Source organism: Centrocercus urophasianus, unplaced genomic scaffold, assembly GCF_019232065.1.
Source record: "Centrocercus urophasianus isolate 14NV4802_14NV808 unplaced genomic scaffold, USGS_Curo_1.0 seq_41, whole genome shotgun sequence".
Lineage (NCBI taxonomy): Eukaryota > Metazoa > Chordata > Aves > Galliformes > Phasianidae > Centrocercus > Centrocercus urophasianus.
Genome location: NW_024884989.1, coordinates 3,987,217 through 4,014,372, shown reverse-complemented (window position 1 = coordinate 4,014,372; position 27,156 = coordinate 3,987,217). Strand labels below are relative to the sequence as shown.

At 51.8% G+C, this 27,156-nt stretch overlaps 1 protein-coding gene across 7 annotated transcripts in view; it reads left to right on the top strand.

The window, feature by feature from the left end:
• MGAT5B (alpha-1,6-mannosylglycoprotein 6-beta-N-acetylglucosaminyltransferase B) overlaps nt 1–23,662 on the top strand; it is a 54,768-nt gene extending 31,106 nt beyond the window's left edge. For all 7 annotated transcript variants that reach the window (XM_042833384.1, XM_042833383.1, XM_042833382.1 and 4 more), the window contains 14 exons: nt 4,839–4,951; nt 5,037–5,110; nt 5,904–6,071; nt 6,531–6,695; nt 7,181–7,350; nt 13,952–14,083; nt 14,672–14,805; nt 14,938–15,068; nt 16,168–16,329; nt 16,743–16,889; nt 17,955–18,071; nt 21,635–21,709; nt 21,874–22,148; nt 23,081–23,662. In XM_042833384.1, coding sequence (XP_042689318.1) covers nt 4,839–4,951; nt 5,037–5,110; nt 5,904–6,071; nt 6,531–6,695; nt 7,181–7,350; nt 13,952–14,083; nt 14,672–14,805; nt 14,938–15,068; nt 16,168–16,329; nt 16,743–16,889; nt 17,955–18,071; nt 21,635–21,709; nt 21,874–22,148; nt 23,081–23,279 — 2,062 coding nt within the window. In that variant the 3' untranslated portion in view covers nt 23,280–23,662. The remainder of the gene's footprint in view (nt 1–4,838; nt 4,952–5,036; nt 5,111–5,903; nt 6,072–6,530; nt 6,696–7,180; nt 7,351–13,951; nt 14,084–14,671; nt 14,806–14,937; nt 15,069–16,167; nt 16,330–16,742; nt 16,890–17,954; nt 18,072–21,634; nt 21,710–21,873; nt 22,149–23,080) is intronic.
• Nucleotides 23,663–27,156: the final 3,494 nt, after the last annotated feature.

Here is a 27,156-nt window from a genome sequence, read left to right as displayed (position 1 = left end):
AGAATGGTGTGTGGGCACAACTGGGTGTTTTGGGGCTGACTTGAAGGCAGCTTCCATGGAGGAATGGTGAAGCCTCCTGGACTCACCAAAGGCTCTTCCCAGCAGCCTGCAGGCATCAGACTGTCCGGGCATGGAGGCACATGTAGCTGATTTATGCCCCTATCAAGTGAAGATGAACGGACATTGAAGTGACTGAGCCATAACCCTTCATGTTCCCAGGAACATAAGTTGCTGCTGCCTGTGCTTAGGGCTCTGTTCTGCTCACGGTACCCCATCCCTGGAGGTGCCCAAGGCCAGGTTGGATGGGGCTCTGGGAAACCTGATGTGGTACCTGATGTAGAGGTTGGCAGCCCTGCCTGCAGCAGGAAGGTTGGGACTGGATGGTCACTGAGGTCTCTTCTGACCCAAACCCTTCTGGGATTCTATGATTCTAAGAAAACAAGGCTTGGGCTTATGATTGCAGCCCCATAATCTGCTTGGGAAGGATCTCTCAGCATCTTACAGCATTCTTAGAACATTTTAATCAACAATTTTGACTACTGGCAAGTTCTGCTTGTGTTGCAGCAGTGCAAGTTGCAGGTCTGTGATACTGGAACTGGTCAATGTGTTGGTGTGAGCTGCTCCTGGCAGGTCTGTGATTCTGGCTGCGACTTGTTCTCTTGCCAAGAGATCTTGTTTTTCGTGTAATTCATTGCTGAAATGGCAGAGGTTTCTGGAGGGCTGCAGCTCACTCGGGGTCTGGCCCTTTAAATGCATTTTTTGTGAGCAACATCAACTGCTGTAAATGGAAAATAAAATAAATTGAAATACTTCAGCGTGTAAAATGCCCCGGTATTTATGACTCGATCTGTCATTTGGACAGCTGGGGTTGGCCACGCGCGTGGTTTCCTTTCTGCAGTTTGCTTGGATGTAGCTCAGCTCTGCTCCTGCAACATCCAGCATTTGCTTTAAATGAGATCCCATGGAGCTCTCCTGTCCCAAAAAGCATTCGCCAGGTTGTTTGCCCCATATGAATTCACAGAGAGCAAAGGATTGCTGTTCTGCTTCGTGTCTTTGGGTAGCAAAATCTTTCAATATTGTATGTAAAATCATGATGCAGCAGCACAGCTGCCAAGGAGAGTGGTGGAGTCACCCACCATCCCTAGAGGCACTCAGGAACCATGGAGATGTGGCACTGAGGGACGTGGGCAGCGGGCAGTATTGGCCACAGGTCAGTGATTGGACTGGATGGTCTTAGGCCGTGCCAACCTTAATGATCCTATGATTGTAAAGCAGCAAATGGCAGCACAAATATCATCATGAGCAAGCACAGCCCTTTGGTGAAGGGCTCTGCATGAGTGCTGGGATGTGGATGTGTTACCTTCCAAACATCTGCTCTTCTCCGTGCGCATCGCCCTCTCCAACAGCGATCGAAAGAAATGTAAGAAGAGCAAACAAACATGCTCAGGGTTTGTATTACGGAGACGACACGCAAACAGGAGGAGATCTGTCTTTTCCTAATGCTGCTTTTTATAAAAGGCAATAAAAGCATGGTGCTCTGTGAAGAGATAACCAGGCTGAGGCTGAATTAGTGCGGCAGGGCTGGGGGCAAAAGGCAAAGCGAAGGGGAGCAAATTAATGTATGAAAAAGGAAAGGAAAACTCAACCTCTGGCTGTGTTATGTGGCAAATGATCCGCCTGTGGGGAAAGATACGTCTTAATAGCAGTTTTTGGAATGAGATGAATACTGTATACAGTGCATTATAAGCCACAGCGTGATCTGAATCGTAATCAACGTGGGGAAGTATAAATCTGAAAATAATAAAGATGAAATCAATATTGATGGTTAGGAGTAAAAGTACTGTATTTGCTGCAGTAAATGGTTTTAAGTTCCCAGGGAAAAATTTGTTCCAGAAAACTTATAGCAATTTACTCTAGTTTCAATGCTGGCATAGTCCCCGTGTATTTTGGTGGCATTTATATTGTCGCTATAGGAACAGTCAAAAAGCAGCAAGGAGAAAGGGCTCTGTGCAAGGGGATGGCTGGGGGCAAGCTCTGGGTTTCACCATGCTGGTGCTTTTCTGTGGTGTTTTGGATGACAAACAATCTCTCCATCCTGCTTAGCTGTCATTTAGCACATGGGCCCCTCACCTTGTCCTTCTCCAGTTACTAGGAGTAAGGCATCAGATTCTGATGAGCTCCAGGAAAACCTTCTTGCATTTGAGCTTTTGCTTTTAACTGTCTTATTTCCTTGTCCTCTGCTCAGGAGACAAATCACTTTAATGATAATTGATATAACTTCTACTTAACCTCCTTGTCGTCTCATTAATGCATTCAATGAAATGTCCTGCTCAAGCTGCAGCCCTGTAGCACCGGTGCAGCTTTCACCCCAAGCATGAAACTCCTTGCTGGAGAAAGCTGCTTTGGGTATTGAAAGTGGTAAGCATGTGGTGGGTGGGAGATGGAGTGTGACTCCCTGTTTTGGGTGTTTTTTTATGATTATTTCTTCCTTTTAACATATGAAAGACGCCAAGAACTGTGCTGGATATTTCAACTCCAAAATAGCTGAAGGGAAGGAAATATTCCCTTTCTTGATCCAGGTTGTTTCAGTTCCTATTAGGTAAGGCTTCTGCACTTTGAACGTTCTGCACATGAATGCAACGTGGATGTCTTGTTCAAGAGAACTAGAAGTGCTGCTTGCACACCGTGATCAAACACCCTTTTAATATCAAAGGGCTCTGCCTTGAAGCCTTTGTGTTCAGGGAACAGCTGTATCATACAGGAGCCAGGCAGGCTGACATAAATGCCAGGATAAGTCTTGGGAGCCAGCAGGATGCAGGCTGTTTGTGAGGATGAGCCCAGAGTAAGCCTTGGGTTTGGACAGTCCTGATCTCACATGAATGCATTTGCCAGTTTTCAACCTTGGAGAATCTCACATTTGGGGATGGGATGGAGACATTCAACCTTTCATGGAATTATTTGTGTTGGAAGGGACTTTTAGAGCTCATCTAGTCCAACTCTCCTGCAATGACATGGGCCTTTGGGATTCACCAAATTCTTGGCTGTTAGCAAGCTGGTTTAGAGCCTATCAGGGGTTGGGATGGCTTCTAGGTGGAGGTAGAAGTTGTATCTGTTCCCATCCTCTTGCACTCCTATGAGTGCTGGGGAAACATGGGGAGCAGCTACACCACACAACGTCCCTGTCCTGTTTGAGCAGAAGGTTGGGCTTGTTGACTCTAAATTCACTAATTCTTGAGTTTGCTCCTATCCTGCCCATCCCAACCTTTTTTTTTTTTGTCCCTACAGACCTGTACAGTGGTCTGACTGCTGCTTCCTGGTGGATAAAGACCTGCAGAAAAGAGGGATTTAGGAGCTTTCAGGGCTCCCTCAGACTGAAGCTGTGCTCACAAGCTAAGCTTGTCACAGGTCATTTCTGTGCCTGTGTTTTACCAGGGCCTCACAAGGATTCTCCCTGTTACAGCAGCTGGCAGGAGACCTGGGCTTTCTTCTCTGCAAAAGGTTGAAAGTTACTTAGGGGCAATGGCGTCCTCTGCATTTATTATTTCTTAAAAGCCTAAGATATGTGGTTCCCCGTGGAGGTATGCAGGTTGAGTATCGATGGTTGTAAACCATGCCAGGAGGAAAAATGTGGGCTGCTTGCTGCTGGAGAGTGGACCTTAAATCAACAGCCGGAGCAGTATCGGTTCATAAACCCAGGATTTTTTTAGCCTTGAGGACAGAGGTACTTTAAATCGCAGCCTTCAGCTTCAGTGATCTGCTGGAGAACAAACATAAAACTTCAGAGGGAAGGGCCTGATATCAGCACATATTTTTGTGCCAGCGGTATTCAAGGTAGCCCTTTTGGTCCTGCTCACTGCTTATGACACCTCCTTGTATTATAATGATCTCAGCAGCAGCAAGAAAAATCCATGACCCAGCCGCTGCAGAAGGGGAAATTATTTGCTGTGATAACGGCGCTCATCAAGGCGTCGTTTGCAGTGGAAATGGCAAGTGGAGCATTGGAGGTGGAAATCTGTTGAGTGCAGCACCGCTGCTCACGGATTGAATTCTCTGCCCTTTTTATACCTGACATCAGGTTTTAATTGACATCAGGCATCTCTGCCGTGCTCTGTCACTCGTGCTGCTCTGTCTGTGCCAGGAGATGTGTGGAGGGTAATGGTGCTGTTTACATAGCTGGGATTGATTGCGAGCGGCGGTTCAATAGCTGCCATGTGCAGCCATTCGAGCCAGTGGGGTTGGGTCTTTGACCACACTGGGATGGTGCCCAGGAGCTCTATGGGGCCACGACATGGAGCTCAGTGCCAGCTTGGGCTCTGCTGCCAGTTTCCCTGTCTCTGCCATCTCCCCTTGCCCCATAGCCCTCACCGTTGGGTCTGGAGGTCTGCTTGTTGTTGGTGGGATTGGACTTCAGGCCATCCGTGCGTCGTTGTTTGTGATTCTCAGGGCTTTCTTTGCCTGTTGCTATTTGTGTCATCCTTTTGCTCAATTTTTGGTTCTTTCTCCTTTTTTAACTCCCCGTGCCTTCCTGCGTGCGCTGCAAGGCCAATAATCACAGCGGAGGATTTTCAAGCATAGCACGTCTGAAATAACGCAAACAGATTTCGCCAGCATATTTAGCAGTTCCCGATGTAAAACGCAGAGATGTATTGCTGTTTATGAGCGTGCTGCAAAAAATAGCAGAAAAACTGTTTTATGCTGTTTTAAAGTCAGAACTCTTCAAAGCTCTCTGCTGAACGAGGCACTGCCGTGTTGCAGCCTACAAGCCTGCAGCCTACAATCCAGCCTCTGCAAGCCTGGATTTTCAGGATGTTTGTAGGGTCTCTCTTCTTTCTTCCCAGGTTGCAGCCAGCGGCCGGTTTGATGGAGAGGATCCAAGCTATAGCTCAAAACGTCTCAGACATCGCAATAAAAGTAGACCAGATTCTCCGGAATAGCCTCATGAATGCAAAAAGTGAGTGTTGTCCTCAGGTGCCCAGCTCTTCCAGCCCCATCCGTTTCTTGTGTTGGCATCTGCTACCTTCCTTGTCTCTCTGCAGTGGGGGATGGCAGGAGGGACCAGTGCGAGGTGCCCAGGGACCCCAAGTACCCTGACTGCGCTGGGAAGGTGGAGGTGAGTTGAAGCTCCCCACATGCCCAATTGCCATGAGGCCACGGGGAGGTGTGAGGCTGTACCCGCAGCTTTGCAGGCAGCAGCAGAACCATCTCTGTGAGGCTGCCTCTCCCTGCCCGTACTTTCTGTGTTTAATGTCAGAAGCACGGTGAGGAGAAAGCGCTGTCATATCTTCTTTAAATATCTGGGGCACGGCTGGTGCCTGGGGAATAATCTCAGCGTGGCACAGGAGCACATCTCGTTATGGTGGCAAGGACCTCCATTCTGAAGCAATGTCCTGGCTGACACTGCATGCTCCCCACACCTGCACACAGCCTGCCGTTTGGCCTTCAGTGTGATCTCTTTGTCAGAGAGCACATTTACGTGGGCTAATTAAAAACATTTCCCCTCTCCCCTCCTTCCCAGCCTGCTGCTTCCGGCTCTGGGCTGATTCTACCTGAAAGGATGCTGAAGGGTATATTGAAGCAACACTGGACTGGGGCACGAGATCTTCCTCGTTCCCCTAGTGCTGGGCATCCTTTCTATCCACAATTGGAGTTAATTTGGAATGTAATTTAATTGTCGAAGGCTATAATTCGATCTCCTGTCTGGGTGATTGGTGCATTTTACATAGCCGGCACAGCGAGCTGTCTCTGAGTAGATTTGTTGAATTAACTACAGGCTGGTCGGGGGGTGATGAATGGGGGCTGCAATCAGCAGCTGTTCTGCACCCAGAACCACCTCAGGGACAGCTGTGGGTGCGTGAGCTGGGGGTGTGGATGAGCCCCATTTGTGTTCCTTTGTCCCTTTGCAGTGGATGAGGGCCAGGTGGACTTCTGACCCCTGCTATGCATTTTTTGGCGTGGATGGCACCGAGTGCTCCTTCCTCATCTACCTCAGTGAAGTTGAGTGGTTCTGCCCTCCCCTACCCTGGAGGAACCAGACGGCCGCACCGTCCCCTCCACCGCTGCCCCGCGCCCAGGTAGGGTCTATGGGATAACAATGGGGTCGGGGCTGTGACAGTGGTGCCCCCAAGGCAGTGGTGCCAGCAGACTCCCAGCGCCCATCTTGATGCCACATGCAGGTCCTCTCCCACCTGGGATGCCACAAAGAGGCACCAGTTTGGAAAACATCCAAGTGAAACCACCCCTCTCTAATGGACCCTAATTGCAATTTTATTACAAGTGCTCAGATTGGACGTTAAGAGAAGTTTCTGCACTAGAGGCTGGTGGGCATGGAGCAGCTCCCCAGGGCAGCGGGCATTTCCCTGAGCCACTGGGACTTTGGAAGCATTGGACACCGCTATCAGAGTTAGGATTGAGTTTTGGGTGGTCATTTTGTTGGACTCAGTGCTCCTCATGGTGCCTTCCAATGTGGGATATCTCATGGCTATGTGATTCTGTGATGCCTGATAGCAATCAGCAGTGCTCCATTCCTGCAGGCAGCTTTCCGCAGCGACCTGGCCCCATTGCTGGAGCTGGTGGGCACGGGCAAGGAGTCCCTCAGCTTCATGAAGAAGAGGATCCGGCACCTGGCCCAGCAGTGGCTGCGGGCAGCCCGACGCCTCGAGCAGAAGCTGAAGGGACGGCAGGGGGACCAAAAACATGTAGGAGCCAATTGCGTGGCGGGGTTGATGTGGGGATGAGGACATGGGGAAGTGAGAGCAGCAGATCTGTGGGGTTCGAGCTGTGTTATCAGTGGGGTGGTCGTGGCCATGGCTGAAGAGCTGGGCAGGACTTTGGAGCTGGGTCCTGGTCAGCAGGAGGTGTCCCTGGGTTGGTACTGGCAGTGAGTGGGGCATGAGGTGGCACATCTCCTTTCAGATGCTGGAGGCATTTTCCTGCTGCCCTCTAGGCCCCTTTCTACAGGGAGATGTGCTCTGCATCCATGGACAAACCCCAGTGTGCATGGGGAAAATGGACCATGTCTGAAGATAGAGCTAGACACTGAATATTGGATCTCTGCTAATTGGACATAGGCCGCTTGTCCTTACACCCGAGTGGTTTCCCTGAGTAATTTCAGCCTGCAGAAGTGGAAAGGGACCAGCAGTCATTTTTGGCTGTCAGCAGCTCGTTGTCCCTCTCTCTGCAGATCCTGATTCACATTGGCTTCCTGACCGAGGAGTCAGGGGACGTCTTCAGCCCACGGGTGCTGAAAGGGGGGCCCCTGGGCGAGATGGTGCAGTGGGCCGACATCCTGGCTGCCCTTTTCCTGCTGGGACACAGCCTGAAGGTGACAGTCTCACTGAAGGAGCTGCAGAGGTTGGTGCCCTAGGATTCTATGAAACCAAGGCATGGTGCAGGTTGTTAGGGCAAGGCTTTGCCCTGTAATCATGGTGCTAGATCTGAGCATTACTGATGCATCGCTTGCAGCACACAGCATCCCCTGTGTCCCCTCTGTCCCCTGCTCCCCAGCGATGCTCTCCGCAGGTACACATGGCCCCATGACACAGCTGTCCTATGCTTCAGTGCCATAGGGGGTGCTCAGCCCCCAACTCTCCCCCGGTGTTGTGTGAGCAGTGGCTGTGCTCTTTCCTTCCTTCCTCCCCTCCCACCCTTCCTGCTGAGTGGCTGAGTAAGGCTGCCAGAAATAACCCCCATCCCTTGCAGGGTGGTGGCTGCAGAGTGACCTGGGTGGGAATTGGCCACTGCTGGGACACTTCTGCAGTGTGGCATATGGAAATGCAGAGCAAGTGCAAGCAGATGGCTGCACCCAGCCACTCAAAGCACTTGTGTGGGCTCCAAGAGAGACGAATATTCAGCAGAAAAGGTAAAAAGGAGATGCTAACTGTGTATGAGACACCTGGGCTCTGCTGCATGCTGAGTTATGACCGGGCTGGTGGTGCCAATGGTATCACAAAGCTCTCCTCAGCTGCTGCCGGGGATGTGAGCTGCAGGGCATGTGCCAGTGAAAATGCTGGAGGGGGCAGGTTGTGAATGGAGAACAGCCCTGTGTTGTCCTGTGGGCCGCCAAGATTTTGGGTGATGCTTAAGCCAGCTCTGCTGCATAATGAGCCATGCTGGAAAGGGAGTGAGAAAAATAAACAGCGATCTTGGAGAGAAAGAAAAAAACACAATGAAAAAATCCAACCCAGCCCTTGCAGCATTCAGAATTAATGAACAGAATTAGCTCCTGACTAATTAACTAAAAAAATTATAATCCTGGTCCTCATGCAGCTTCTCAGAAAGGCGCAGGAATGCATTGCAGCCATCTCCATGCTGTGCCCCGTGCTGGGTTGGACTGACACACTGAATAATGTCCCTGTGCCCGAGGATGGGTGAAATTAATGGCTGGCAGGGTGTCCTTGTTGTTGTGTGGTTCTCGTTTGTGTTTTTTGATGGAGAGCCTCATGGCGGTGGTTTAATGAGGGGAAGGAGCCCCTGCATTGCCCTAGGATGGGGCTCCTGGTCTTGTCTGGGTCTGGAGGAAGTCCTGTCCCTCTGTTGGATGCAGGGGTCCCTTTGTGAGGTGCTGAGCAGAGTTGGTGCATCTGTCTTTTTATTGCTGACCTTTCAGAAACATCCCTGCTGTGGGGGCAGTGTGGCTCAGAGCAGAGCAGAGATAAGCCCTTACACCACAGGAGCAAGCAGAAGACTTAGCTGAACAAGCGTGGTTAATAACGAGCTGTGCTACCATTAATCTCGTATGCTTAGCCAAAGCCCAACTGGGGCTTCGCTGCTGCGGGTGTGCAGAGAGCCTGGGATGCAATCAGCAGCTCAACCTGTAGCCAGCAGTCTGGTTTGGAGATGCTCTGCTCCATAAATGTGAAATGTTGACTCTGCATTTTATGCATTTCTCTTTGGTAACCCCTGCTCTCTTTGCAGCTCGGAGTTGTAAATGCTCCTGCCCAGCACGGCCTTGCATGGGTACCCGTGAATTATTCAGCATGAAATAACCTCTCTCCTGGTTTGTCTCTTTGCATTTCTGAGCTGATTTTTATACACGTATTGGTCATTGGCAAGGGATTGCTAAAAGGTTTGCGTGCGCGTGCTTCAGCCAATAGTTACCTACGAGCAGCTGTTCATTACTAGTGTGTGTATTGATTGCAATGCAGCAGTGCTCGGAGGCAGTGGTCAGGATGGGGCCTGTAGTGCTGGGGATCAGGCAGGCAGGAGGAAGTTCCTGTGCAGGAAGGCAGCAGTTGGAGGGCTGTTTCTGAAGGTGAATGCACTGTCCCAAACCAGTGCGTTGTTCCCCTCCCCGATGGGCAGTGTGCTGCATGTCCCCATTGCATCCCTTAACCCCTTTGTTCCTGTTGCACTCTCTGTCTCTCTGTCCTGGTTGGGCAGATCCCATAGCTCAGCACTTCCTAAAGAGCTCAATTACGGACACAAAACATCACCTGCTTCAGCTTTCAGCCACTCATTCGAGACCTGTGAATGACACTGCTGTGACCTACCAGAGTTGCTGAACAACATGCAGGTGTTTGTCCTCCTGTGAATTTGTTAGCTGCCTCCTGATGTGAGGCAAGAGGCAACACATGAGATTACCCAGTAACGAGCATGAGAAATTGCTGGGCACTCATTAGCTGTGCTGGAACACGGCTGTGCCCTGGCTTCCAAAGAGGAGAGCAGAAGCACCAGGCTGCACCGCTGCACTGTGAGCCTATGAGTGCAGAGAGCTGAGCCTCTGCCTCCCCAGCCCCCCTGCAGACATGGCACAGTGGGCTCCTGCCCCATTCTAAATGCAGCTGGTGATGGGATGTGATGTGATGATGGGCACCGGTGGCTGTCATCATGTCAGCGTCACCAGCTGCATGTAGGGATTGCTGGGGAGGAGAATGGGAGTGATGGGGAGCATCGATCTCGGAGGCGCTGAAAGGTGCTTTTGAAATTGCCCCCTTGAAATTAACTGCTCATAAGGCAGGACAGAAAGTCGAAGAAAACGGGATTTGATGCCTCGTGGGGTCAGTGCTTTACGAAGTGCTCTCGGAGCTTAATTGCTCTGGTGTCAAGTCCTGGGCTCATAATATGGGCTTTGGCAAGGCACTTAATTCTAGGCATGTGCTCGTTCCGTGCTGCCGGCCCTGGGGTGGAGGCAAGGGGCATCTCATGTGGGGCACAGCATGGCACGAGGCTTTGCACAGCCCCAGAACCACATCCCACAGCCGAAGCTGCAGCTCCCACCTCGCTGCCTGCCATACACATAATTAGAGCTGCTATTTTCCTGCGCTTTCCACCGCCGCTGAGGTGTACTCAGGCTGCAAAAAGGGCCATTCGAATGGAAAGGCGGTGTCCAGCTGAAGGCATTTCTAATTATGTTCTGGCAGATAAAAGCCATCTTTCTGTCTTGCATCTGTTCGTGTGAAAGCCCAGGCTGCAGGCATCGCCATCCCTCTGCAGTTGGCAGATGCAGTGCTGGCATCACACAGACAGCCAGCAGTGGCCCTGACTGTGGGTACCGTGGTTGAGCTGAGGTAGCAAGAGGCAGTAGGCTCTGCCCAGGCACTGCCAGCACCAGAGCTCCTGCTGCTCCCCATCCCAGGCAGTTCTTCATCTTTCCTAGGAAGGTTCTTTGTTCATTGCTGTATTTCCAACTAGAAAGAGCCATTCTCAGTGGCAGCGTGTTTCCAAATGCAGGTTCATTTAGCTTCTCATTGCATCCTCAGTGTATCTTTGGGGCTCAGCTCTGCCCAGATCCCTTCCTGGCTCCCTCCAGTCTCTCCCATCCAGGAAGTAAAGTCCAGTCAATTCCAGTTAAATTCAGTTGACTCCAGTTAACCCCCTTTAATTCCAGCAGCAACAAGGGGTTGCTTTGAGATGTGCCAGGCAAGGAGTGGGGATGAGGGTGAGAGCTATGGGGAGGGATTTCCACCACCTCTGAGGTCTTCATCCTGTAGGAGAGGAAGGTGCATAAATTAGCACGAATTACTGAGCTGTTAAATTGCACTCCTTCGTGAAATATGTTTATTTTGTAGCCAAATGAGGACTCGCTGGCTGGCTTTGGTGCCACAGCAGAAAGTTCTGCTTTAATCATGGAGAGGTTACGATAACCTTATTAACCACTGTGGGATTTAGCTGGGTATTGTTGAATTTTGAGTCATAGAGTCATTAAGGTTGGAAAGACCAAGAATATCATCCAATCCAACTACCAATCCAACCCCACTGCGCCCACTGACCACATCCCCCAGTCCCACATCTCCATGGTTCTTGAACACATCCAGGGATGATGATTCCCCCACCGCCATGGGCAGCCAATGCATCACCACTTTTTCAGAGAAGTTTTTCCTAACCTGAACCTCCCCAGGCACAAGATAAGGCCATTCCTTCCCATCCTGGAAGAAAAGTTTGGGTTAATTTGAAAATAGGTCAATGGGATGTAAAGACAAGCCTGCAATCATCTGAATTCAGAGAGCCTGCCCCACACTCAGGAAGGGAATGCATCCCCTTGGTTGATTCAAGTATTTACAAGGGGAAAATAGCAGGACAAGAAGCTGCTCTAGATTTATTCTGGAGTGGGCACAGCTGGTGGAAGCAGCTGACAGAGAGGAGCTGGGCTCGCATCTGCCAGCACCGGGGGGAGCTGAGTGGGGGGAGCTGGGCTGCAGGGATGAGATGTGGGCAGCACTGCAGGCAGGTCCCACTGGGGGGCTGCCTCCAGGTGTAGTGCTGGGGTCGAGCATTTCTCAGAAATGCTCACTGAGAAAGAAGCATTTGTGCTCATCAGTTCTATTTGCCTAATTTCAAACGTCGTTAACAGGACACGGTGTGGGGAAAATCATGGAAATCTCACTCCAACCATGAGTGAAATTGGGCTTAGGAGAAAATTAGTTGGCTTAACTGGCAAATGATGAAAGCCTTGAATAAAGGATGTTTAAATAAGGAGGAAAGGGGAAAAAATCCCACTGCCCAGGAGCTGCAAACCGGATTTGCATGATTAGAATATTAAAATCAGCGGTTAAAAAGTGTTTAGGAAGGATAAGTAAACAGGACAGAGAGAAGCTTTGCTGGAAAAACACTGACTCGATGCTGGGAGCACGAGGGATGCTGCAAGCTGGGGAGAGCTGGCAGGTGGTGGGACTGAGCACATTGCTGGTGCCTGAGGGAAAAAACAGAGTGTATGTGAGCAAATGTGGAGTTTGTTATTGTATCTCTGTAACATCCTGGGCATCTTCAGTGGCTTAAAAATTCCTCTTCTCCTACTTGCTACCATTGGGCTGGGTCCCCCAGAGGGCTGGGTCTCCTCGCTGCCCTGTTTATCTCATTGAGGTAGTTCTCGGAGGTGAGAGCCTTTCTATTCCTGCCATCTTCTCAATCTGCTGTGTCATGTAAAATTGCCCATAAAAGTGATAAAATTGCAGCTTGTTTCCCCTGCGGCTGACCAGGCCGCTCTGCCCAGAGCTGGTGCTGATATTGCTTGTGACAGGAGCACTGAACCGGCTGCAGACACAGCTCTTTGCCTTAAATTGAAAATCTGTGCTCACCCTGGCTTTGGTTCCATGGTGTCGTTCCATGATGGCTTGTTCTGGAGTCAGGGTCACTCCTGCGGGCTTGAGGACACCCTTGGTCTGCTGGTCCCAGGCTGGGATGGGGCTGGAGGATGGATTTCCCATTGCACCAACCCATCTTTTATTCCTAAGAAATTAGGAAATACCTACAAGGATGGATGGGTAGAGCCTACCCGCACCAAATGGGGCCACCTTCCTGGGGCCAACACAGAATGGCCTGGCTTGAAAAGGACCACAGTTATCATCTAGTTCCAACCCCCTGCTATGTGCAGGGTCGCCAACCACCAGACCAGGCTGCCCAGAGCCACATCCAGCCTGGCCTTGAATGCCTCCAGGGATGGGGCATCCACAGCCTCCTTGGGCAACCTGTTCCAGTAACAGGTTCCCCAACATCTTGGGGCAAACAACTTCGGTTCTCTATGCTGCTCTTGTGAAATAATTGAGGAGTTCACATCTAGAAGGGAAACTGAAATCTAGCAGGAATATTGAAACTGAGGGATGGACCATTTGTATTTCTGAGCAAACTGCTGCGCTGAAATCACAAGTACATGTAGCAAGGATCTTTGAGAAACCTGCTGGAGTTGGAAGGTGTCACATTTTTTCTTTTCTGAGGAGGAAATGTGGTCCAGACAAGCAGATGGGCTGTCGGGCTGACATCAGTAGTACACTTAATGGAACAGCTTTGGGGAGAGCGATCCATCAGTTCACAGAGGTAATTGAAAAGGGAAGGAGGCATGCTGCTGGTTTACCAGCCGTGCATCATGCCAGATTAATCACACTGCGTGTTGGGGCAAGGTAACTGATAATCTTGATAAAGAGATTGTGGTCAATCCGGTTTATCTGGATTTTCATAATGCATTTTATCCTCTGCAGAAGAGAAAAGGGGCTGAGAAGGGTTATTTGAAGGGGCTGACTGAGAATCCTAGGCAAAGGCCTGAAGTCTGACTGTCCTGGCTTTATTATGTTATGTCATTAATGGGGCAAAATCACAGAGTCATCATAGAAACACAAAATGGCTTGAGTTGGAAGGGACCTCAAAGATCATCCAGCCCTTGTGCCATGGACACGGCTGCCAACCACTCGATCAGGCACCAGGTCAGGCTGCCCATGGCCCCATCCAACCTGGGGTGCCCAGCTTCTCTGGGACAAAGTCAGAAATATGAGTAAATATGCTCAACATCCATGGGCAGACGGAACGGAGAGCTGTTCTCCGTGCCCCCCGAGCACCAGAAGAGGAACCCCAGCCCATCTGGGAGCCTGTGGGAAGATATTTGGGGCGAGGCTGTCCCTGTGTCTCCCAAGGAACAAAGACAACACGGATGCCATGGGGCTGCCAGATGACCCCTCCCAGGCACCCATCAGGGATGTGAGCATGTGTTCTTCAGAGCTGATCGGTGCCTCCTGCTTCCCTCCAGCAACTTAGGGGTGCCTCCAGGACGGGGAAACTGCCCCTTGACGAACCCTTTGCCTTTTGACCTGATCTACACCGACTACCACGGCCTCCAGCAGATGAAGCAGCACATGGGGCTCTCCTTTAAGAAATACAGGTGAGAACACCACTTCTTTCTCGTGCTCTACTTTTCCTTAATTAGCAAGCAAAGGCAGATCTCGATGACCTCAAAGGACAACAGGTGAGCAGAGGTTCCACCCTACTGTGGCAGTGGGAGCCTTTGATGCCTGCAAGAGGCAGAGCCCCGGCGCCGGCTCCTTCAGCACCGTGACAAATGTCAGCATCCCCTGCTATATCAGCAGCCAGGAGAATATGCAATTTAATTTAGTGCTGATAGTCCTGCTATTTATTATGTTTTCTCCCATCTCCTCCACTATCCTGCACAATTTTATTAGAGAGAAAAATGACAGGCAATGTTATTGCTTTTATTATAAATGCATTTGCTCTCGCATTCAGCTTGTTGTTTTGTTGTTTTTTTTTTCCCTCTCTGGTTTGATGTTCCCCTTTTCTCCTTGCTCTCGTGCTGGTAATGCCTGCCTCAGCAGTCCTGGGATATTGGGAAAAGCATTAGCAAGTCTTCAGGAGATGCGTTGTTGTGGAAACCACCAGGGGGACGAAAGCCCAGCAATGGGAAACCGCTCATTTAGGGCACGGGGAGGTGATGGGGTTCTGTCTCCTGTCCCAGGTGCCGTGTTCGTGTCATCGATACCTTTGGGACGGAGCCAGCCTACAACCATGAGGAATACGCCACGCTGCGCGGCTTCCGCACCAACTGGGGCTACTGGAACCTGCACCCCTCCCAGTTCATGACCATGTTCCGTAAGCACTGCCATAGGGACGCAGCGGGGCCGTCACGGGGGCTCAGGCACTTTGCCGGTGTTTCACATCGCTTCTCCTCCAAGCTCTGGAGCCGCGGTCCCAGCTGTGTCCATCTGTTCTTGGTGTCCGCAGCGCACACCCCGGACAATTCCTTCATGGGCTTCGTGTCGGAGGAGCTCAACCAGACCGAGCGGCAGCGCATCAAATCCAGCAAAGTGAGCAGCATGGCAGTGGTGTACGGAAAGGAGGCCAGCATCTGGAAGGTGCGCGACTGCGGGCGCCGGAGCTCCCAGCATGTCCTGGTCCCGTTCTCATCCATACGTTGCCATTCCAGGGCATAAAAGGAAACAGCTAACTCTTTCTTCTCTCTTTTTTCCCCTTGGTGCTCCATGGTGATACTTCAGCTGCAGGTATGGTGCTGCACCTTTGCGTTAAAACCTCGCGTTTGCCTCTTGGGGCCTCAGCACCCCCAGGGAACAGGGTCTGCCCTCCCTGCCTGTGCTCTGCTTGCCAGATGTGCAGGCCAGGTTGCACTCCATCTTGGTTAGCTTGACTTGGGGAGGTACTCAGGAGACTTAAAATGAACATTTGCCTGCCTTAGCATTGCAAACGTTTGCCTCTCTTAGCCAGAAGTCATGAATTACACCTGTTTCCCCGCACTGTGCATTGGGGTTTCACTTAAGGTTGGTTCCCCCCACCAGCAGTGTTTTATTGTCATCTCCCCAAGTCCTTTGCATTAGGGAATCGCCATCAGAACAGTGCCCAGTTGGGTGCTACCATACAATAGCACCCTGCAGCTTACTTGACCAGAGAGAGCTGGTTGACTTCTTTGCTCTGTATGCAGATCTGGCTGATAGCCATAGAGAAGTCTGGGATGTGTGGCTGAGTGCAGAAATGCAGTGCTCAGAGAGGCGTTAAGGCAGCGTGCACAGCTCTCCCAAGTTCCTCATTTTTACCTCCCCCTTCCCTCCCAGTCTGCTCTTATGGGCAGGAATAAAGTGAAAATACAGCATCCAAAGCACTGCCCCTTTGTGTTCTCCCAAGCAAAATAATAAAAAAAGAAAAGAGCAATAGAGAAATTGTTAAAATGGAAGGCTGCTTTGGAGAGCAAAAGCCTCCAAAGAAGAAAAATGATAACCCCCTTGATTTTCCAGGTAATAAATCAGGCGTGAGGATTAAACCCAAGTAAGAGCATCTTAGGAACTTGTTAGGTGGGATGTGAGGCTGTTACATCCTCACATCCCTTCACACACCCATCCACATCCCAGCTCGATAGCCCTGGTTTTGCAAACCCCCTGCACTCAGTGTGCTGCAATCCAGCAGTCTGTATCCTTAATACTGGCATCGGGGTGCTGTTTCCTTCTGCAGGGCAAGGAGAAATTCCTGACCATCCTCAACAAGTACATGGAGATCCATGGCACTGTGTACTACGAGACGCAGCGGCCGCCGGAGGTACCAGCCTTCGTCAAGAACCACGGGCTGCTGCCACAGCATGAGTTCCAGCAGCTGCTGAGGAAGGCGAAGGTGGGCTGCTCTCCTCCTTATGGGGGCATGGGAGCTTCTCTGTGCAGGGTGGGTGTGATGCTGGTAGCTGTGGGTGAGCATTGCAGCTTCCACAGCTATGAGCACCCCACTGGGCTGTGAGTTGTAAAGCTTCCCTCTGATGTGGAGTAGCTTCTGAGCACATTTAAGTTATGGGATGCTGAGCTGCATGGAGCTGCTATAGTGGCTTGCTGCACAGAGCAGCACAGGGGATGCTGTTGGTCATTGGGAACATTTCCTGTGGGGCTGGGGGATACCAATGGGTGATTTGGGTCACTGGGAATCTTTCCTATAGGGCTGGGGGATGCAGGTGGGTGATTTGGAGCCTCTCCTATGGGGCTGGGAACTGATGGGTCTGCAGCTCCACATCACCAACCTGGGTTTACTCCCCACAGCTCTTCATCGGCTTTGGGTTCCCCTACGAGGGTCCAGCCCCACTGGAGGCCATCGCCAATGGCTGTGTGTTCCTGCAGGCGCGCTTCAACCCCCCCCACAGCTCCCTCAACCACGAATTCTTCCGTGGGAAGCCCACCTCCAGAGAGGCAAGTGCTCGGTGGGGGGGGAAAAGCACCCAAGTGAGATCTCTGGAGAGATTTTCTCCCAATCCCAACATGTGAATGTATCATCTCAACGTGCATCTGTTGGATGGAAGGGGCTCTGCTGGGGGTTGCAGAGGGGGAGAGTGGTGCAGGGATGCTCACAGACCCCCCTCCAAAATCCAGTGCTCATTCCCTTCCGACTGTGCTGATCCATGCACATCCCTGAAATAGGGATGTGGAATAGGGGCTGCTGTTCTGCTGGTGCCTGAACCCCCTCAGCCCATTGCATTTTTGTAAAATGAGGAGGATATGGGGACCTCAGCAGTGCTGCAGGAGTACGACACCCCTCCCAGTCTTGCCCATTGCTGGGAATTCAATCTAAGCGAAGCAGGAACTCTTTAAAAGTTAAAGGGTTGAGAAAATTGCCTCTTTTATTATTAATGAAGTGGATAATGCGGCACAGTTCTCACTCCCTGAGCTCGGCTGGGCTGTGCCACACTGTCCCCAATGGCTCCCAAGGTTCTGAAGTGCCCTGGGGTGTTCATGTGGAGGATGGGAGGAGGTGCTCACTGCTGGATACAAATGGGAAGGGAGCTCAAGCGGGACAAAAAGAAAAGCATGCATGGCTCTGCTCCTAGCGGGTTCTCCTGCTTTGCAGTGCCTTCCAAGACAGCTCAGCATCCTCTCTCCTCCTGCCCCCAGGGCTCTAGGTGCCTTTTAGCAGTGTGAGGCTGGAAAAGCAGCATTTCGTTTACCAAAAAGGAGTGATTTCCCCCCAAACTGCTCAGTGAGAGGTGGGTGGTGGAGCATTGACATAGCACTGGGGTGATGCAGCTTCCAGCACTGCCTTTTCTGGCAACCAACCTTTCTGTGCCTTCAGCAGCGATGGATTTGCTGTCGTTTCTGGAGCTGTGATGTGGTACTTCCACAGAGCTTTGCCATTTCGGGTGGTTTGCCTGGTTCAGGTTATGGTTACCTGAATTATGGGGCTGGGGGTGGAGCTGGGAGCAGAGCATCCCAACCCGCAGGAGTTTCACAGCCGGAGGCTGCAGCTGTGCTGTGTTATAGGTGTCCTCCCAGCACCCGTACGCCGAGGACTTCATTGGGAAGCCACACGTGTGGACTGTCGACTACAATAACTCCGAGGAGTTTGAAGCTGCTATCAAAACAATCCTGAGGACCCAGGTGAGAAGGGCTCCCCAAAATGCGAGCCTCTGTGCCGTGCCAAGGTGAGAACAGCTCTCATCTCCGCTTTGCTGCGCTTGGGATGAGCCGTGCCCTCACCGTGACGGCCGTGCGCAGGTTTTGGGGTGATGATGCTGGTGGGGTGAGCACATCAAACCGAGCAGCTGTGCGGTGAGGAAACGTGGAGTCAGTGTGGATGAGGTCACGTAGGTGCCTAGCCGTGATCTCCGCTGTTAAAAAAGGAAAGGTAACAAAAATAAAGAAGGGTTGTGAGGAAGCTGTGCTGCAGGCTGATCGGCTCCATCTCCGGATTTCTCCCCGTTCCCACGTCAGCTGCTCATACAAATGCAGTTGTGGTGCAGACACAACACATCCTTCCTCCTTTCCTTAATTAACATCTCCTACGTCGCTGAGAGGAAGGGGGAGAGCGGGGATGAGGCAGCAGCACAGAGAATGTGGCACCAGACTGGGGTTGCACAGCTGTGGGGTTTTCTGGGCGTTTGCTTTGCAGTGTGGCACCTACATTGGAAATATGGCTTCATGGTCTATCGAATGATGTCTCCACGGAGCAGGGAAGCCTCCCAGGACCCTTGTTTTGGAGGATCCCCATTGCTTTGCTGCTGCTGGCCATGCCCCTGTAGGGGCTGCCAGGACGTCCAAGCCTTAATTCACCCCAAATGAATACAACCCAGAGCAGCGTGCTGTAACAGCTCTGCAGGGAGATGTTCCCATGCACCAAGAGGTGCAGTGGGGTCAGCCCACCACTCCCCTCTGCCCTTTGCTTTTTTAAAGGCCATCTATGTATCCTCTGCAAGCAGAGCAGGGAGCGAGCAGAGCAAGTGTCAGCATCTGCCTGTTTGTTTGTTTTTAACATAGATATCTGTATAAAGATGCTGTCAAAGCAATTAAGACTAAAAGTTCACCCACCTTACAGCTTTAAAAGCCCCATTATTGGCTTTGGGAATCCCTCGGTATCTTGTTTTTAAAATACTGTTGGTTGCAGCAGGAAATGAGAACAGCTGATGGGTGTTGGGAACGGGCAGCTCAGTGCTCAGCCAGGTGGGAGGAACTGTTTTCTGCCTCCTTTTTTCCGGTAGCAAAACAGGGCGTTGTGTTTTCAGACTGTTTGGCAAATCTCTCCTTCAGAATAATCACCAGCCATTTATTTCTTTTGCTCTGAACATTGCATTTCACCATTACTGAAATGAAATAATGTGTTTTTGTTTCCCATCTGCGTGTCTTAGCTTGGAAATGCCCTGCTAGGGAAACTTCTATCTGAAATGATGCATTTCCCTTTGCCTCACCAAACCAAACAGATTGCCTGACCTGAAACAAAGCATTTTTCTCCTTGCTGGGAAACATTGGGAATCAAAAACTGACCTGAAACTGGTTTTACTCTTTTTCCTTTTCCTTTCTTTCCTTCCTTTTCAGTTTCCCTTTTCCATTTTCTCTTTTCCCATTTTCCTCTCCTCTCCTCTTTTCCCCTTTTCCTTTTTTCCCTGTTCCCCTTTACTCCTTTCCCCTTTTTCCCCTTGTCCCCTTTTCCTTTCCTCCCCCCTTTTTCTTTTCTTTTTTTCCTTTTTCTCTTTTCCTCTCCCGTTTTTCCTTTTTCCCTTTTCCTCATGCCACTGAAAAACCACCAACCACGCACCTTTGGCTTTGCACCTTCAAGGCAAATCTCAGCTGAGCACTTTCAGGAGGGTGGATTGCCACCCCCTGCTGTTGTGCCAGTGAGGAATTGCAGTTCTTTGCCAGAGGTTGGGGTGAGAAGGGCAGAGAGGTTTCAGGCACAGCCATTTCTCAGCCTTCAGCTCTTTCCATTTGTCCCAGCACAAGCCATTTAACAGACCCAATATTCTGGTGTAGCGAAGGGAGAAGGCATCATTATATTAAAGTCAAATATACAGGAATATAATGGAAAATTATACATTTCAGCCTATGCTTGAAAGAGGGGCATATTAAACATCACAGCGAAAATAGCTGGTTCAAGTGCTTCCAGCCTGCTGCCGGGGGGCAGCTGACAATTGCATTATTTTTCTGCTCCTTACTTAGGGATTTTTTTTCTTCCTTTTCCTTTGGAACGAGGGAGGCAGTTCTGCGATACCCAATGGGGTCTGGAAAAAAAAACCCAAAGCACCTGTGCGTTTTGCATTGCATTCCCCACTGATGCATGCAGGAGAGGGGTGCAAAATCCCTTCGCAAGAAAATGGCAGAGCATCACCCTGTGCAAAGCTCCTCAGCACTGCTGTCGTGAGTGCAGGGGTGAAAGGCTGAGAACTGCAGCCCCAAAGCTGCAAGACCTGGCCCTGGTTAACTGAGCAGCATCAGTGCCTGTCACGGTGTCAGCACCAATTACACTGCACACCTGTAATGAGACAGAGCAGCTGCGATTTCCAGCCTTGCTGAGATCTCAGGTGGGATATTTATGGTGGAGAGATGCTTAGAGGGATCTTGTTGGCAGGCTGAGCCTTTTGGAGCTTGGCTCTGACAGGTGCTTCAAAGGAGACAGCTATTTTGGAGGTGCAGAAAATAGAAGCAGCAGTGTTTTCCGGATGAATTATCTGGGGTATTTTTTACTTACCATCCGTCCTTTTCATAAGGCTCTGCAGAGATGCAGAGGGGAAGGCGGCCTCCAGAACCTGCCCAGCCCGTCCCACAGGGGATAGAAAATGAGGGGAGATGTGGGGATGGCGATGCTGCAGGGTTTGGTGATGCTGTGGAGTTGGGGGTGCTGGGGGGTTTGGTGATGCTATGGGGGCTGGGGATGCTGCGGGGTTTGGGAACGCTTTGGAGGAGTTGATTTCGACACCGGGACACAAGGGCAGCTCTCAGGAGGGAGGTGTGATGTGGAAGAGCGGGTGAGGACCAGCAGTGTTTCATAACCCATGCTATAAATACACTGGTTGTTGAAGTGCTGCTGGCTCTGCATAAATAGCAGGTAGGAACGTGGGGCTGCGGGGGACATATTTGCTCCACGGTCCCCACAGCCCTGTGTTGGCCACCAGCACCTGCAGGGGGATGGGAAATGCTGCCAGAAATGGCTTGCTTGGGAAACTGGGGTGTGGAGCAAGGTGACTGCATTTGAGCCTATTGAGGTGAGTTGAACCCCATTTAATCCTTCACCCTCTTTCTCTTAAACCTTCTCTTGCTTGCAGAGCTCTTGCAGTCCTCATTTTCTTCCAAAGAGGAATGAGGGATACTACGCTGAGTTCCCAGCCCCACAGGGGGTCCGATCCCTGCAGTGCCCTCACATGGCTCTTGCTATTTTTAGGGAAGGGAGATGAGCTCATTCAGGAGCAGAACGACTTCGCTCCACGTCTCTCTGCCTGATGGTGGATGAAGGGCAGGAGCATCACCCACTTGGCCAGTGATAGGAAACGCAGTGATAATGGGAAATGCATCCCATCCCTGGCTTTGTGCTTTGGGTGCTGAGGAACGTGCAGTGGTGATGTGATGGGAAACATGCCATGGGCTTCGGTGCCTCAAGGTGCTGCTGTCAGAGTTGGAGCAGGGCAGGGCTTTGCCTGCTTCTTGCTTCAGTGCTGTGCTCTTCCCCTGCACAGGTGGACCCTTACCTGCCTTACGAGTACACCTGCGAGGGGATGCTGGAGCGGATCCACGCCTACATTCAGCACCAGGTTGGGCACTGTCCCTGTTATGCTGGGGGAGGAATGGGAGAAATGCTGGGGAGGAACCGCTGGGCCTGTGAGGTGTCCCCACCAGGGATGCTGAGTCCTGCCGAGCCCCACACCTACGCATCGCCCTTCCTCTTCCAGCACTGACCTATTCCCTTCTCTTCCAGGATTTCTGCACCATGCCATCCCCTCCACCTCCTGCCAAGGCCCAGAGCCCCGCTATGCAAAGCCCTCCGAGCCCTCTGGCCCTGTCTCCCAACGCCACCCACCTGGTGTGGTCCCCGAGCGCCCGCCGGGATCCCCACGCCTGGCCGCCAGCAGACTCCCTGCAGGTGTGGCTGTCAGAGGGGCAGCATGCCTGCACTGAGACGTGCCGCCGCCATGGGCTGGTGTGTGAGCCCACCTTCTTCAGGTTCCTCAACAAGAAGGAGGTGTTTCTGCAGTGAGTGTCCTCAGCAGGGCGGTGACACCTGGGGGGGCTGCTGGAGGGGGCCCCCAATCTCCAGTGCTGGGCGATTGGTTCTGTATCCCCAGCTCCCCTTGTCCTCGTGTCCTTTGTCCCCAAAAGCCCCTTGCAGCCACAGCAGCCCCATGCTTGCTCCAGCAGCTCTGTGCTTCCACAACCAGTGATGGCATTGGCATTTTGTTGCTGTCCCGCTTCCACCCTGCTTCTCTCCACCTCCCGCCTGCTCTCTCCCTTTCTGTCCTTTTTACATCTTTCTCTCTGAAAACTGCATTTTGAACACACAGCGGTGAAGTTTTAATAGAGTATAAATCTGCCACCAGGCTCCTGGCAGTTCTGTGGACAATTAAGATGCCAACATTACCATTTTCGTCACGCCGGCCAGGCAGGCGATTGGAGCCCTGGTGACGGCTTTATAGGATGAATTAGGGCCAGGGCTTGTGTTCCCTTTGTGCCCCCCATCCCTGGAGCCAGGGCAGCCGTGGATGGGCTGGGGGAGCCGTGGAGGCATAGAGCAGGGGCAGCTTTTGCTTCCCCTGGGGTTTTTGTGGGTGTGTGTCCCCATTTTGCTGATCCAGGGGACGTCTGAACATTCATTGAGGTTGGGTGCACTTCTAGGGGATGGCATCTGCTTGTGGAAGCGTGTGCAGAGCAGGCAGACCTCTCTGGGCAGGGTATAACATTCTTAGTGGGGACGTCTGTGGTCCACTCGAAGCTTGGATTGATTGCATGGGGCTTGGGGTTTGATGTGGAGTCAAAGGGTGCCAAGCACTCACGGATCCTGTATCCAGCAAAGGTCCAACCCAAGGCTTATCACATGGAAAGGCAGGTTGAGCATCACCTTTAGTGAACTACCTGGCAGCCTCCCCGCCCTGGAACAGCAGCCTCCCCACCTTTCTTTTCCTTCCCAGGCTCAGCATCACCTGCGACAGCACCGAGTACGAGATGAACCATCTCTACCCGGCAGTGGCAGAGAACGTTCACGAGTGCTACCTCCAGAAGGAGCCGCTGCTCTTCAGCTGCGCGGGGCACAACACCAAGTACCGGCGCCTCTGCCCCTGCCGCGACTACCGCGAGGGCCAGGTGGCTCTGTGCAGGGACTGCTTGTGACTCGGCCCCGTGGCGGTGACGCACCGTGTGCCGCCGGTGGCTTTATCTCAAAGCTCGTGCAATAGCTGGGGAGGCAGGACGGGATGCGTGCCGAGCTGGGGGTGCTGGGCTGCAAAAAGCCACGTCCCGATGGTCGGTTCCATTTTCCTCTTGAGGCGCATCGTCCGTCCGCATCCGAACCCATCTGGACCGCGTTGGTGCTGGGATGGGGGTGGCGGGGAGAGGAGCTGGAGGGGATCACCCTTCCCTTCTTCCATCCACGGGATGAGCCACCAGCAGACTGCAGTTTCAGGGTTTTCATTCTCTTGAAGCATCCGAGGTTGTTTTATTTATTTATTTTCTATCCCCCTCCTTCTGTCCCTTCCCTCCCCCCCTTCCCAGAATGAGTGGTGAATTAAAAGGGAACAAAAAACACCCAGCCCTTCTTGTGAGGAGTTATTGGGCTGTGCTGGGGGACCCTTCCTTGGCCGGGGAGGGCAAAACCTGAGGGCAGAGGCTGCAATGGGTGCAAGCAGCAGGGGCTTGGTCTGCAGCACAAGGCTGGGGTGAGCAGTTCTGCGTGGGGCTGCAGAGGGATGCTGGGCTCAGGGCTGTGCAGGGTGCTGTGCACCATTGTGTAGGTGGTGGCACGGTGCTTCTCCTTGTTTGAGGCAGGAGGAGGTGCTGCAGCAGCTGGTATGTTACTGGCATGGAGTGAAGGTGGGGGCAGATGTAAGGCATAGCAACTGCAGCAGCAACGTTGTGCCTGCATCCCCCCAGCGCTGCAGCCCCTGCCTTCCCAACCAGCTACGAGAAAAGGTGAGCTCCAGGCCAAGAGCTCCAGGCAGCAGCTTCACTTCTTTAGCTTCTCTTTAAGCTCATAATCTTTTAGAGAATTGTTTGATGCTTCTTGTGATTCCTTTCCTGGCTTAGTGGGACCTGTGGTGAGCAGGCTGGTTGGGTTTGGGAGGTTCTCATGGAGCGGTGCTGCAGGATCAGTGCTCAGCCCTCCTGCTGCTCAGGAGTGGGCTGCACAGCTGCGAGCTGCAGACGGGGCACTTGTACCATGCATGGAATAACCCCTCATCCCAGCCTGACGGTGTCATCTGGGAGCACTGTCCCCACCTGGCTCCGGGTGACGGAGCAGGGGTTCAGCAGGATGAATGGAGCCCCATTTTGGCACCAGGCTGCTCTTGCTGTCCCCCAGCCCAGAGCCAGTGCTGTTATCCAGGAGCCATTTGTCACCTTCAGTGCAACGCCGTGCAGGCAGCTTCCAAACAGCCGGTGACGCCGACAAGGGAAAGGATTGATTAAGTAATTTGTGTGTCTTGCAGCAGGCGTGTGTGTAAATAAAAGCTGTGGAAGCCTCTCTTTGCGGAGATGAACACCACCAATCCTTTGTGCCTTTCCCTGGCACTTTTCATTTGGTAGTGCATTGGCATCAGGGAGGTCACCATCCCTGGAGGTGTTCCAGCACCGTGGAGATGTGGCACTGAAGGATGTGGTCAGTGGGCATGGTGGGGAGGGTTTGGGGTTGGACTGGAGGATGTTATTGGTCTTTCCAACCTCAAAGATTTAATGATTCTGATTCTATCTTGGTGCTAAAGCAGGTGCTTGCCCACACTACAGCAGGGCTGGGGCAGCACAGGCCAGGCACTGGGGACGTGGCAAGAAGCACACTCCCAGTCATTCAGCCCCCAGTGCCACAAGGACCAAACAAAACCTGCTTTATCCCAAGAGCAGGATCCCATAGGTGGCTCCGGACAACTCTCAAGGCAGCAACTACAGTCCAGCAGCCAGGTGCCATCAGCCCCTGTTACCACTGTCACGGCTGTTCTCTACAAGCTAAAATAGGAGCTGGCTCACTCACTCTGGTTGCTGTCACTGTAAATAGCGACGTGATGGGGAGCTGGTGTGATTCAGGGGTCCACATTCAGATGATGGTTGCAGCAGTGCTCTGGGTTATCCAGCATCCTGGGCAGCACTTCTGTCCATCAGGATGGGAGACCTGAGCACGACGCAGGCATTAATTTCATGTTTTATCACATAGGAACATGGAAGAGATGCAGAGGGAAGCTGAAGCGCTGCCATGTGAAAGAGATTCTAATTACCACGGCTAATTATCAAGAATAAATTCCCAGCAGGGAGGTGCAGGTGGGGGGAAAAGAAAAACTGTCAGGAGAGAGAATAAAATCAAACAATTGGAAATGCCATGGGGAGATGTCAGTGTGGCCCTGGTGCCTGGGGATGGGTCTGCTCACCCTAAATGTGGTGGCAGGGTGGCTTTGGGGTGCTGTGATTTACTTGCAGAGGAGCTGCAGGCACCTCTTCCCATACAGTGGGCTACTGGGCTTTGTGAGGAGCTTTGGGTTTTGCCCAAATTGCCCAGGTTTTTGCCAAAATGGGTGCCAGGGACAGTTTTTGGGATGAGGTGTCCCCAAGCAGCGTACCGCTGTTGGCCCAGCAGCACGTCCTACCAGTGCCCAGCTGCATGGAGCAGCCGTCTGGGCTGTCAGTCACCCCAGGACGGAGGGAATAGGGCTGCTCCATTTATCAGGGGCTTTATTAGGAAATCGTTAAGCAGCTTTTCCCTCCCAATCCCCCGCTTATCAGCAGCCAGGTGAAACAGCAAATTGCATCCCGATGTGGACAGTCCGGGGAAGAGAAGCCCATTTATTTCCCCTTACGGGTTTATCGCTAGATCAAGGAGCTGCTGAAGATGTAAGCAGCGTTGTTTATTTCCCCAGGTGATGGATTCAGCTGCCACGCAGCTCCGTTAAGCACGGCACGCCGCCTGACAGTGATGCCTAATGGACCCGCGCTCTGCGCTGCTGGCTCGTGTCTTTCAAGGTCTTGCTTTAATTGAGTCCTGTCTCCCCCGTGTCGAGCCTTTTTTTTCTTTTTGGGAGGCCTTTCTTATGATGTTTCCCCCCCCCTTTAGAAAGACTTCCCAAAATACACCAATGCATTGGATCTCCTCTCTCCTTGCCTCACCCTTCGGCAAAGCAGAGCCCTGGGGGAAGTTAACAAATTGAACATCTGTCCTCAGAGCAACTGAGTGAAAAGAGCAATGCAATCCATGGCTTTTTTTTCCCTTTCTTTCTTTTTCTTTTTCATTTTCTTTTTTTTCTTTTTGGCAGAATTTGTGGAGGGGGCGAAGACCCCTTTTAAAGCTGAGTGTTCCCTTTCTTATCAGGTGGAGCCATCCTTCCCAATGACACCCATTGTGGCTCGTTAATGGAAAGCCATTGAAACTCTGGATCAATGTTTTCTCAGGAGAGATAGGGCCCTATTCAATGCCATTTCCCAGGAAAGCAAAGAAATACCAATGATCCACGGGCAAAACGGAGCAGAACCGCTGAGGATGCAGCTTCTGCCCCAGCACTATGTGGGGGATGGAGTGTCCCCAGCCGTGGGACCAAATTGTTTGGAAAGGGGGAAAAATTAAAGGGAGGTCCTTATTTTCAGCTCCTATTTGGAAAGAGAGCGACCAGATCTCTCAGAATTTCTGTAAATACAAGCCAGAAAGCAGGAAACTGCAATCTGCCCTAATTTAGTTCCTTTCATCTGAGGATTCAAGGCATCCAACAGCATCTCTAAGAAACAAGTAGGGGCTCTGCAGCTTGCATGGAAGTGCAGTCAGTTGGGGTTTTGCTTTGCTGAGCGTTGCATTGCAGCTCTCCCCCATCTGATCTGCTCCTGACTTCCCACCCCATGTCCTTGTTTCCTCCTGAAGGTGATGTCCATGCTCTTTGCCACAGTGCATCTGGCTCAGCCTCACTGAGCGTGGGGGGTTGTTGATTTAATCCATTAATTGCAGGAATTAATTTTCATGAGATGTTGAGGAAAGTAATAGGAAGAGCTGCAGGCTTCTTGCTGGGCGCGGGGTGGAGGGAGA